General features: G+C 54.4%; 4 protein-coding genes across 4 annotated transcripts; 2 read left to right on the top strand and 2 right to left on the bottom strand.

The window, feature by feature from the left end:
* Positions 1-760: 760 nt before the first annotated feature.
* On the top strand, positions 761-3426 carry G647_03292 (uncharacterized protein; the record flags this gene model as incomplete). The annotated part of the gene is made up of 4 exons (XM_008727638.1): positions 761-1996; positions 2079-2289; positions 2435-2807; positions 2910-3426. 4 exons carry the CDS (start codon positions 761-763, stop codon positions 3424-3426), a joined length of 2337 nt encoding a protein of 778 aa, XP_008725860.1.
* Positions 3427-3689: 263 nt separating this feature from the next.
* On the bottom strand, positions 3690-4551 carry G647_03293 (uncharacterized protein; the record flags this gene model as incomplete). The annotated part of the gene is made up of 3 exons (XM_008727639.1): positions 3690-4169; positions 4265-4297; positions 4378-4551. The coding sequence occupies 3 exons, from the start codon at positions 4549-4551 to the stop codon at positions 3690-3692; spliced, it is 687 nt and encodes a 228-aa protein (XP_008725861.1).
* Positions 4552-5888: 1337 nt separating this feature from the next.
* Positions 5889-8295, top strand: G647_03294 (uncharacterized protein; the record flags this gene model as incomplete). Its single annotated transcript, XM_008727640.1, has 8 exons — positions 5889-6130; positions 6214-6501; positions 6570-6823; positions 6880-7016; positions 7078-7176; positions 7257-7396; positions 7585-7694; positions 7772-8295. The coding sequence occupies 8 exons, from the start codon at positions 5889-5891 to the stop codon at positions 8293-8295; spliced, it is 1794 nt and encodes a 597-aa protein (XP_008725862.1).
* A 2331-nt stretch (positions 8296-10626) lies between these two features.
* Positions 10627-11924, bottom strand: G647_03295 (uncharacterized protein; the record flags this gene model as incomplete). The annotated part of the gene is made up of 2 exons (XM_008727641.1): positions 10627-11737; positions 11791-11924. 2 exons carry the CDS (start codon positions 11922-11924, stop codon positions 10627-10629), a joined length of 1245 nt encoding a protein of 414 aa, XP_008725863.1.
* Positions 11925-12537: the final 613 nt, after the last annotated feature.

Here is a 12537-nt window from a genome sequence, read left to right on the forward strand (position 1 = left end):
GTCTGTAATGATGTTGCCGAAGCGTTATTAGTCAGCAGTCACGTGCCGTATCACGTGCGTAGCCCATGCAGCTCCGCAACTGCGACCCACCACTGCCTTTATTACTCACCTCAGTCTGACTGCACCTTTACCAACCTTTACACCTCTTACACACACTCACACCTTTTACGCCAGCAACGCTGCCAGGCTCGGCCCCGTAAACAGCATCGGACCACTTCTTTGCTCCTTTTCCTGGGGATACGAGTAGAGTTTTCCACACAGGGGGGCTGTGGCTCGCACGTCCAACCCAATTTGCTCCAGACTCCCTACTCCATACCCCACGTTCTCAACCTCGGCTCCGCCATTCTCTGCACATATCAAAGTCATGCGGGCAGGGGTAGAATGGGAGAAGGTCTCGCTGGGAACCATCGCCTCTCTGTGCTCAGGCTGCGGCCGAGGAAAATTATCGGCTTGCGTTCTTCTGACATCCTCGACATCGAACTGTCCCAAGCTACCGTTGCATCTCACCCCGGTTTCCTGCCGGTCGAATGGCGATTCCCGCTCCCAGCTCGCCGCGGCCGAGCCAGTCGGCTGGTTCGACTCATGTGCCCGCCAGACCGAGAAAACGTGCTTCGAAGGCGTGCAAGACGTGCCACGCCAGGAAAATCCGCTGTGACGCGACTTTGAAGTTGGGTCCAGGACCATGTTCATACTGCACATCACTCGGAACCGAATGTGTCGTGGAGAGTGTACCTGCTGGGTGAATATGCTCTCCGCGTGAATGTCTCATGGTCGAATGCTTGCTGACTCTTCCTACTGCGTGTCGGGAGTCTGCAGACGGGCTAGAAAGCGCAAAGTTGACGGCACGCAGCCGGCGTCTCGGCCGGGTGGTGCTGGCCCTGTCGATACACAATCGGGCGAGCAACATGGCTGGTCTAAGAATGATGATGCCACCGCCGCTTCTTCTTACCCACAACCAAGATCGGAGACACGCTCGCCGCATGAGGAGACGATGTTCCATCGGGCTCCCTTGGGCTCGCTGCTATGTGTGGCAAGCGGACGTGACACATCAAGGTCGCCGGCAACGCTTGAAGGTGGTCGCCGACCACGGGCTCCAACCGAAGCTGACGAACCCCCGGCCTTGGACAAAGTATGGACCAGTCCGTTAGATTTTGTCGACGCCCTGCATGTGTCGAGCCCTGCGACACAGAAAATTCAACCGCCGGCAAGGCGCTCCGGCTCTGTGGCGAGGTCCAGCAGTAATAAACGCATCGTCTATGCGGACGATACACTTACAAACTCCATCTTGCCTCACATGACCGGCCATCGCTCGTTCAATGCATCTATACATCAAGGCCAAGATGATGGAGCTGTGGGCACCGGCGCCGTGGCAAGGACACAGGTCACAATTGTTTCCCCGCGACCGCCTTCTGCAGACTGGTACGGCCGTCAATTGCAGCAGTCAACCAACAACCCTCTCTCCCACCTGGCAGTAGAGGATGTCGCATATGCTTGCAATGTGAAGAACATTTTGACGTTTCCACCTTTGGATGTCTGTGACATCCTGATGGCTTCTTTCGTGCGCCACTTTCTGCCAGCCTATCCCGTGGTGGACAGGATGCAACTACGAGAGACTTACTCGACCTTTCGCCGTGGCACCATCCTCTCGCCCTTGCTGATGCACTCAATCTTCTTTGCAGCGTGTCAGTACACTCCTGAGTGTACTCTCCAAAAGGCGGGGTTCAAGAAGAGGTCTGTTGCACAAACTTATTTCCACAGCCGAGCGACTCTGCTTTATTCGTTGAACTGCGAAAAGGACCAGCTCGTACTGCTCCAGTCCCTCATTTTCATGAGCCCATGGTGGACAGACTATAGCGAGGAGAAAGATATCCGGTTTTGGACCACATGCGCCTGCAACCTAGCTTTCTCCATGGGCCTTCATAAAGCCATTCCTTCCACGTCCACTCCGTCCAGCCAGCGGCGGAGTCTGTGGCGGAGAATCTTCTGGACCCTTTTCGTAAGGACATATTTCAGCTCCATCTCCTCCATCATTCCGCACTTTTCTGCTTTTCCAGTGCTAACATGGCTGGCACAAAAAGATACGCGATCAAAATGTGGCTGTGGGTCTTGCTCGCCCACCGGTGATCAACCTCGACGACGTCGACGTCGAACCACTCTCCGAGACTGATTTTTACGAGTCCCAATGTGAAGAAGTCGAACAAGGGACTGATGATTGTCCAGTCGACTTTTCCTTCTTCAATGGTATTCACTCGGCTTTCATGATGGATCTCATTATGCTCTCACAGATCAGTATGTCGTCTGTTCGCGCGACTATCACAAATTCTCCCCCGGCCTGCTTGCTTTCAAACCATGCAAACCGCCCATATCCGACTTCCAAACCGTTAGAACTGCCACCCGTGGTCCTATGTACAAAGTAGTCGCTGACAAATAATAGTGTCCGAGGTTTTCAAATTGCGTAACGCACATCGAAAATGTGAGGGTGACCTCTTACCACGTCTTCTCTCTGTCAAGGACCGCCTGGAGCAATCCGACCTTGCCTCGGAGCGTGCATTTCGGCTCCTCCACCCCGGCGAAGACGTGTCCGCACAATCAATATGGCCGATCTCTGCCAAACTCAACCGACAGCGTGTTGTCGTACTGATCCTGCGGGCCATCCACCCCGTGATGCTCGAACAAAACCTCGAGGTTACGCACAATGTGACGGTTCAGCAGATCTGGGAAGGGATTGTCCGGAGCGCCGCGAAAATGATGGCGCTATACGAAGAGCTTCTGTCGTCCGACCTCTTGAAGTACGGTCACAGTTTCTTGTAAGTCGTGCGCTGTATTTGGGTCTCGTGAGGCCCTATTTTTTTCTCTTCTTTTTTTGGACTCGCCGTCGCTAACAAATGACCCGGGGCTGTCTTCCAAAGAAACACCTCCCTCTTCAGCGCGCTCATCACCTACCTCGAGGAGGTGAAAAACAATCCGAAGGATTCACGCCGGTCATGCATGGCCGTCAACAAAATCCAACTCGGCCTGTTGGTGTTGACCGAGCAGCGCCAATACTGGAACGCGGCACGCTGGGCGTATTCCCTGTTCAGATTCTGCCTCGATCGAGATTTCAGCTTTCTTCGAAACCTGCCCCGGGTCTCTCGCTGGCATTCACCGGAGCCTGAAGCGGAGACCCAGGCCACGCCTACGTCGTCCGCTCCTGTGCCCCTTTCGGCACCCATCGAGGGACCGACCGACACGGATGAAGGGCAGGATGATCTGATTGATTTTAATCTGGGCGAAATGCCCCATTGGGACGCCTCGTTCTATGACTCGCCTCAATGGTTTACGGATGCCTTCTCGGGTGGTCTGGACCAAACGTGGATTTACGAGACGACGGCTCCCGGAAAAGAGAATCGAGAGGTCCATCACACAGATGGCCATGTCGGTCCGTGAAAGATAGGGCTTTAATACAATATTTCCATGAACTTTTTCAAAGCCTTACGAGACCACCGCTCTGCCCCACAAAGAGTCTGCGGTGTCTCGCTATAGATGATCCATTGGAGTTGGCACACACACGCGCGCGAGTCAATGCCCAGCCGTTTGCGGGCGACGAAGCAGATGGGAAGCATCGAGCTCCTTCGAGTTCATTTTCTGGACGGCATTTAACGCGCCATTGAGGCCTGACTTCAAAAATCCCCCTGTTCGCTCAGGCTCTTTCAGCTACCTAGTTTTGCCGTCAGGAACTTAATCATCAGGTCCCAACCGCGACGGGTTACTTCGACCGCGTGGCCATTGAAAGTCATGAAACCATGACAGGCCCCGGGCACGAACTTCACGATCGCTTCGTTTCCCGCCAACTGCCACCGCCAGGCCATCATAACGGTGTCATCCAGCAGCCCGTCCTTGGTGCCGACTATAAATAAGGCAGGGACCAGACCATCGAGCTTGTCATATGCAGGTGACATGGTGGGAGCCTTTCTTTGATCGGGCTGCAGCCCGGGGAGATAGGCGTGCAGGAAGTTCTCGGCGTCATCATAGCTCAAGATCGGGGCGTCTGACGGGCCGAGCTCTCTCAGGGACGGCAGAGCTGAGAGATCGAAATTTCCATAGCTCAAGACGACGCCCTTGATATGGGACAGGGCACCGCGTCGTTTCAGGTGGAGGAGCACAAGAGCCGACAAGGTTCCGCCCGCAGACTTTGAATCATGCGTTAGTACAGTAGTAGGCCGTTATTACTTCATCAACCGATAATTATGTTCGCTCATTAGGTTTCTCGTCAAGTCAAGCCTACCTCGCCACCGATGAAACTCATCTCACAGCGCCACTACAGGAGACAACGGTGTTAGCGAAGAGCACGTTAAGTTCTGGACTCGATTCCCGAGGGAAAGATGCTTTTATGCCCACCTTTTCTCGCGAGTGTCTGACGAGCCACTCCGCAACGGTGCAGCAGTCCTCCAGGGCAGCGGGATAAGGATGCTCCGGCGCAAGGCGATAGTCGACCGAAACCACGACCAGCGAAGAAGAGTTGCAGATCTCGGCGAGCAGGAGATCTTGACTGTATGCATCCCCCAAGGCCATTAAAACGTCACGTCTGCTGCCCCCCTTCGCTCCATGGCATGGATTCAGGGGGATGGATTGACTGACTCACCCGCTAGCTGAACCGAGCACGTAGCCTCCACCGTGAATGTGGTAGAATACCCCCCGTGCTCTTGACTTGGAGGGCGGAATACGCGACACTTGATGGCCGGTCCGTGTTCAGAGGTCACGGTCATGTCTTCTGCTGCTGCTTCATCGAGGCAGACGGACGCGGGGAACGGCGTCTGTCCTGCAGCTCGACGCCGACGATACTCGGCAGCTCCACACTGGTTGGCCCGTTAGTTTTTGGGGAAGCCCACAGAGGCCATGTCGGCGAGCATAGAAATGAGTCGCAATGTCATGTTCCATACCGTCCACCACTTTGTATCTTCCTGTCCCAGTTGAATCAGACGGTCGTTGAGCAATGTCGTGCTTGTTGATGTTTCTCCGGGATCAAAGGCGGCGAGGTTCAGAGACAAGTCAGAAGTCAATGGCCTACTACCTCCATTACCTCCATTGAACGTGCTTTCAACCATCGTTGTGACTTGCTGGAGCTTGCTTGCCCAAAGACCGGACCAGAAAGATGTCGATGAACTCTGACTCTTGGAGGACATAATGAGTTCAGAGGGGGCTAGGGGCTGACCTGCTATATACCTTAGTTACCTAACGGAGGCCTACGTAAACAATACGGTACTTTACACAAGGTATTACGGTCCATGACACGTGGATCTCTTGGCGCTGTCTGGCCAACCGTCGGGTAACCTTCCCAGTGACAGATCGGGTGGTGGGAACGAGGAAGCACGTGACTACATTCAGCCCACACTATTGTGTCAATTACCTCTTTGCCGTTCGCGAGCAACACGAACCGATAGAGAAATGAAGTCGGCCCAGCTCAGGTGCACCTCTCATGCGTCCCTTTCCGCTCGCGTACGCCGTCCTCAGGTGAAGCGGTCGGTCGGCTGGCTGGCTAGCTGGCTGGCTGGCGCAATGAGCCGCGCTGATCAAAAGTAGCCGTGGGCCGGTACTGTAAGTCAAACATGAATTGGGGCCGCGGCACGGCCATTCTTCACCAGGCTGGAAGTTGCCGCGGCAGCTGGGCTCGTTGCCTATGAGCAAAGCGTTGCTGCGCAACTCGACAGACGCTGTGAAGAGCATGCATATCTTATTTTTCATGTCTCTGGTGTCGTACAAGAGGGCGAGAAGATGCCATAATTGGTCGACGGGCGTCGCTTTCTTTCACTTCCCATACTGAGAGATTCTCAGATCCAGCTACCCACGCGTGGGACTTACTTCGAACTCACTCCAAGATGTCTCCTGGAAAGGATGGCGAAGGCTTCGTCATGGGGACCAGTTCACGATCAGATCCCCAGTACGACAGCCACGGATGGAAGGTCCAGGATGAGCGAGGCTACAGGATCATCGAGGAGCCGTTTGGAGCACGCCGAAAGTTGCGCGTCATCCACATCGGCGCGGGGGCGTCGGGCATTTGCTTTTCAAAGTTCGCCCGGGACCGGCTGGAGAATGTCGAGTTTCAGGTGTACGAAAAGAACGACGACATAGGCGGTACGTGGCTCGAAAACAGGTATTGTAATTCATTCGGTCGCCCAGCAAGCCAGGAATCCGACTGGGACACTAATCTATGGGTGCGCCTGTGTGTGGCCACAGGTACCCGGGATGCGCCTGTGACATTCCCTCTGTCTGCTACCAGTTCACGTGGGATCGGAATCCCGAGTGGTCGCATTATTATTCGGATTCCCCCGAGATTTGGAGGTATTTCAAGAGTGTCGTTGAAAGGCACGATCTCATGAAGCATATCAAGCTTCGTCACAAGATCATCGCAGCCAAGTGGGAGGAGCAGGAAGGCCTTTGGCATGTCCGGATTCGCGACGAGGAGCAGGATCGCGAATTCACCGACACCTGCAACGTTCTTGTCAACGGCGGCGGAATCTTAAAGTGAGTCGAGCTCGATTGATATCCCGCATGGTCTGGTGGCGGTGGCTAAGCGTGTTATTGCCCCCCAGCAATTGGAAGTGGCCCGATATCCCCGGCCTTCACTCGTTCCAGGGCGTGCTGCAACACAGCGCACATTATACCGAAGGGCTCGATCTCAAGGGCAAAAGAGTCGCTGTCATTGGGACTGGCAGCAGCGGGATCCAAATTGTGGCAAAGATTGCCTACGAAGTGGACCATCTCTACACATGGGTTCGATCACCGACTTGGATCACCGCCGGATTTGCGCAGAAGTTCGCCTCCAATGGTGGTGGTAACTTTGAATGTAGGACATGTTCTTACAGGTTTTGACGGATCTCGCTGGCTGACCATGATAATTAGATACTCCCATCCAGAAGCAGCTCTTCAAGGAGAACCCAAAGCTGTACCTCAAGTACTCCAAGATGATTGAGTCCGAGCTGAACCAACGGTTCAAGTTCATCTTGAAGAACACGCCCGAGTCCAAGGCAGCTAAAGAAGTAGGTTTCTTCCAGGGGCGGATTAGAAAGGCTGTGCTTTGATTGACGGTTTGGACTGCAGTACGCAACAGCCGAGATGAAGCAGAAACTCGCAAACAACCCGGAATTGATGGAGAAGATGATACCCACAGACTTTGACGTAGGCTGTCGAAGACCAACTGTAAGTGTGCTCTTCTGCCACGGCGGACAGTGCATGACCTGTCGTTGGTGCTCGACTTCTGACCACACGCCGTGATCCAGCCCGGGAACGGATTTTTAGAAGCGTTGAACCGGGAAAATGTCACCGTCTTCACGAAGCTCATGACGACCGTGACGCCGAAAGGGTTCATCGACCATACAGGCCAAGAACATGAAGTCGACATCATAATCTGCGCGACAGGGTGCGCACACACACACAGACACACACACACACACACACACACACACACACACACACACACACACACACACACACACACACACACACACACACTCTCTCTCTCTCTCTCTCTCTCTCTCTCTCTCTCTCTCCGCCATGTACCTGCAGTGTCATCTGCTGATGCTGACTGACATAACCTCATGGTCGCAGATTCGTCACGACGTGGATCCCCAGATTCCCAGTCGAGGCCAATGGGACCACTCTGGCCAAACTCTGGGGCGATGAAGCGCCGTCCTACCTCTCCGTGGCTCCTCCAAGCAGTAGGTTTTCTCGCAAAAGTGTTGAAATCTGACCCCTTTGGTGTCCCGTTACTGACAAGTGGCTGACGGTCAAACAGTCCCTAACTACTATATGATGGGCGGACCATACGGACCACTGGGCCACGGCTCTTTCCTACCCATCCTCGAGACCTTGGCTCGGTACATTATCCAGATCATCGACAAGATGCAGACAGACCGGATCAAGGCCCTCACGCCCAGGGCCGAAGCCATCGCGCAGTTCAAGCAGCATGCCGACCTCTTCCTTCAGAGAACGGCGTGGGTGTCCGGGTGCAGTAGCTGGTTCAAACAGGGACGCGTCGACGGCCCCTTGCCCATGTTCCCCGGGAGTCGCCTGACGTACCTCAACATCCTGGAGAAGCCGCGGTTCGAACACTACCAGATCGAGCATTGTAATGAACTCAACATGTTCGAGTTTCTCGGCGACGGCTTCGACGTTCGCGAGTTCGACGGCCGCGACCTGTCCTACTATCTCGGACTCATCGACGGAGAGGACGTCCAGATCGATTTGGAGGCTGAACTGTCTACCGAGATGGCATCACTCGTTCCTCAGGCATCAGACACGTTGAAAGTGGACGAATGATTATAGACCAGATGATCTCGAGACAAGAACAGAGGGTATCGACCTGCTGTCTAGATTTACTTACTTTAGGCGATCAAGGTAGACCAAGATAGACCGGGAAAGACTGTTTGGCAAGCAAGAGGTTGTCGTGGCCGATGAGCTCTCAATCCGATGAACGATTCAGGGTTCGATCCGTGCACGTCCTGGCCGCGAGAGCGACTTTCTGAACTACCTGCGCCATTGCGAGCAAAACCTCATATCCATCTTCTTTGTCGCCCTCCCTGCCTACTGCCTACTGTACCTTGTCATATTGGAATCTCGTGACTTTCTTACCACCACGGCACTTCCGTGGCAACGACCGTGGCGCGAGTAGACACACGTCCAAGTAGAGGGGCATAATTAATCGGGACCCGGACTCTCCTTGATTTCGTGATTTTAGAGGAGCATAATTCATCGGGACCGGGACTCTCCCTTGATTTCGTGATCCCCATGAGGAGGGGTCCCTCCTTCTCTCTCTTGAATTTCGATCCCCGGACACGAAAGACGAGCACCGTCTACTTAGTCACTAGTCCAAGAGTAGGGGGAGAGTGGTGTTCGAGTCTGAATTGCATTCGTGGCACCGACACGACTACTGTATGTGAAATTCAACTGCCCGGCAGAGGTGCGCGTGCCGACACAGGTGCGCGTGCAGCACAGATACCTAGTGGTGACAAGCCAGGCAGCCTGGTGCCGCGACGTGTGCGTGCCTACGAGTACGAGTACGAGTACGAGTAGGGAGATGGATGGTTTTATCCACCGTGTCGAACGGCTCGAGTACAGTATCGTAGACCATCGGGGTTGTCATACTCGAAAGGTGTAGGTGCTGTAGGCCTACGAGCTCTATGAGCATGTCAAAGTCCGAGGAGGTCTCAGGGGCTCTCGATCAGGATTAACTACCTGCACAGGCACCCTACCCAGTATACTAGCTACACAGGCACACTATGCTGACTACTCCGTACACAGGCACCGCAGGCATAGGCAATCTACACACGCCAAAACCAGTCACAATAAGTGCGCTGGAGCGGATTAGCTATAACAGCATACACGTGACCGCTACTGCTTCTTTACAGTACTACAACTTTTATAACCGCCAACACCTACAAGCCAACCGGGAATAAGAAGAGTTAACTCGCTCTATGGAGGGCTTTTAGTAGAACTAAGTAAACTACAAGGACAACGATGTATACAAGGGATTAGTGGCTAGTACTTGGTGTATGTGTGCCCTGTACTCCGTACAGATGTGCCTATGTAGTTAGCCGAGGGTGCCTGTGCAGGCAGTTAATCCCGCTCTCGATGCCCTGGTCAACATGAAAGCCTCAAACAAAGTACCCAGTAAGCATGACGTCGTCGAGTCAAGCAAACAGTTTCAGGTGAGTTCACAGGACCGAGATCACCACGAGCACGCAGTAGGTGGGCGTGGTGGGTAAGGTACTCTTGTTTCTGTACTGCTGCAACTCGTACTCGTACACATACATGATACTCTGTAGTACAGTACTCGTAACTCCTACTCCTGGCTACGCGCACGAGTACCTCGTAAGAGTAAGAGTGCTCATACTGGCACACTGGGCACCTAAGTACCTGGTACTCCGTCCATTCAGATCTTGACCATACCTCGTACAAATGTACAATTCTGGTGCGTGCTGAGGTCTGCAAAGGCGCATCCTCCACAGTGCATTGACTCGCACGAGGAGCCTATGCTATGCATTCACACATGTCGCGTCCGTACTCCGTACCAGCGAGCACATGTACGTTGTCGTTCTCGTTCAACGAACACGATGACCGGCTTGATCCACAAGTGGGTGACAAGATCTGGTGGGTGTCTGGTGAGATCAGCCCTTGATGAATCATCATCCAGCCGCTCAAAGGTCCGTGATCGGGCTTCCAAGTCGCCACAGTCGAGTAAGCGTGAGGCGTCCTACTCTCCTGAGTACGTGTTGCGGCCGTCTAGCGTCTTACCCACGCTCCATACCTTCACAAGAGAACGAGAGGCCGTCGCGCTCGCCCAATGGCAACCTGAACTGCATGCACCAAATGTACTTGAATTCTGTCTGACCGTGGGTCCAAGAGCAGTCTCAGCTAGATAGATGTACAAGATACCAAAGCACCGTGGTATAATTTTTCCAAGCCATGATCCAATGGGGTGCTTCGCTTCGCATGACATTAGCATGCATTGTCGATAGCCCAGGCACCATGAGACTGCTGGGTGTTGGGCACCTCCTTGCTATCCAAGCCTCCGCAGCAGAGTCAATCCCGCTCCCAAGTATACCAAATCTCGTAAGGTTCGTAAGATCATCGCTCCTGAGAATGTTGTGGTCATCTTCCAGCTTCTAGCTGTGAAGGTGTCGGCTGGACTTCCGGCGTCGGTTGTGGTGGCTCTGCCTGTCGACTACGCCCAGGAATCCTCAGTCCGAACCGTGATCTCCACGATTGTGGTTGGATCTCTGCTCCATCTGGAACTGTAGCCGTGCGAGAGCTGGGTAATCTTTCTCCTCGTTGCCGGCGTGCTTGATCTTGTTCCGGTTGACCTCTGCGTTCTGCACGCACCACCAGTGGAAATCCGTGCCGGTCGCGATCATGGTAGACAATGCTCATAAACCTGCCTGGGATGATCATTGCTGGCCTCCGGCCTGCTCGACCACCGCCAATTATTGAGAATGCCGTGGGAGGTGGCTGAATGTTCGCTGGGTTGACATCGGTACCTTCCGGTCGAGGTTTAGGGACGTAATAATCGGCCTTGCATAGAGGACAACAAGCCCGCCGCGATGTCAACCAAGGATCAACACAAGAGGCATGGAAGGCGTGGCCACAGGTCAGTCCGCGGATATCGTCGTCGTCATCAATGGTGTCGATACAGATCGCGCAAGCATCTCCAGGATCTGGGAGCTGTTCTGCCGGTATGGCGGTCTGGATCCGCTCTTCCTCGTCCTCGTCCTCGTCCTCAGTAGCGACCTTTTGTAGAGGGGTTTCGGGTGCGACGGTCGACTGCGCGGATTTGGGTCGGACTGGTGTCCCCGGCGGGTTGTCCGACGTACTCTTCTCACCTCCTACAACTTCCGGAGTCCCATGTCCAGCCGTCTTTTCTTCGTCCGTCGTGTTTGTCGGCATGGCAGCCAGCTCGCGAGCGTCCATCTCTTTCGAGTCCTTGGAATCGCGCTGGACATTGTGTACACTGGCCGGCCTTGATGAAGTATTGATTCCTCCTGCGGTAGGGAGCCCTTCGTCGGCGCGATTGGAGCGCCATGCCTTGTACTTGATCAGCGGGAACTTTTCGTTGACCTCGTCAATCGTCATCAGCTTCTTTTCCCGCCTGCGCCGGTGTTGTCGAGGCATGGCTGTGAGATCTACGGCATCGGGGTCTTCGCCATTCATGCGGGCTCGATTACGCTGGTTGTATCGGAAACAGTATTTCACACCAACAATGATCCTAGGGGGGTAATGGTTAACTGGCGGACGCCATAACGATCGTTCAAGGCTCACCATAAGTTGGTGAAGACCACGCCAAATCCCAGCGCCACGAAAAAGAGCAGTGGCGAACTCGGCCCTGAACCTCCATTGTTGGAGCTGCTTGCAGTAGGCGTCGCGGCCCCGACAGTTGCTGTTGAAGTCGCCATCTTAGATGAGATATGACGGTAAGGGTCAGCGGAGAGATCGGAACCGAACAGGTGCTGATGCCACCATCAACAGAGAGGGACTTTATTCCAGGGCCTCGCTGACGGTTGGTGACATGAAGGACGCCCGAAGCCAACGGACAGTGACAAGCTGAAGGTGACAAACGGGAGTGGCGACCGGAGTCGATGGACTCTGGAGTGACGGCTCGATGCACCAAAGCGATGGCCGGAGAGGAGTGAAATTAAGGTTGTTTTCAGGCACGCAGCTGGCCGGGCGAGCGTCGACGGGCTCTCGTGGTCTGGATCTCTCGCAGGAGGCAGTGCGGCGTATGATGATGGAGGGGATGTTTCAAGGGGAAGCGACCTCAGCTTTCAGGAGGACGAGAGCGCAGTTGGTGATAGGGCGCCCGTGAGTGAGATCCACGGCGCCACACAGTACGAGTAGGATGAGGGATAAAGATAAGGTGAAGGTCTGAAGAGGTCGAAGACGGAGCCGGTGAAGATCAACGACTTCCCGCACCGCAGTCCCGTTCAGTTGGCCTCTTGGGATAGAGGTTGGAGTGGTAGAGGCCGTGGCCGTGGTTCAGACCGCGATACTGGACGGCCAGAGGCTGCA

This window comes from Cladophialophora carrionii, assembly GCF_000365165.1.
Source record: "Cladophialophora carrionii CBS 160.54 unplaced genomic scaffold supercont1.2, whole genome shotgun sequence".
Taxonomy (NCBI): Eukaryota; Fungi; Ascomycota; class Eurotiomycetes; order Chaetothyriales; family Herpotrichiellaceae; genus Cladophialophora; species Cladophialophora carrionii.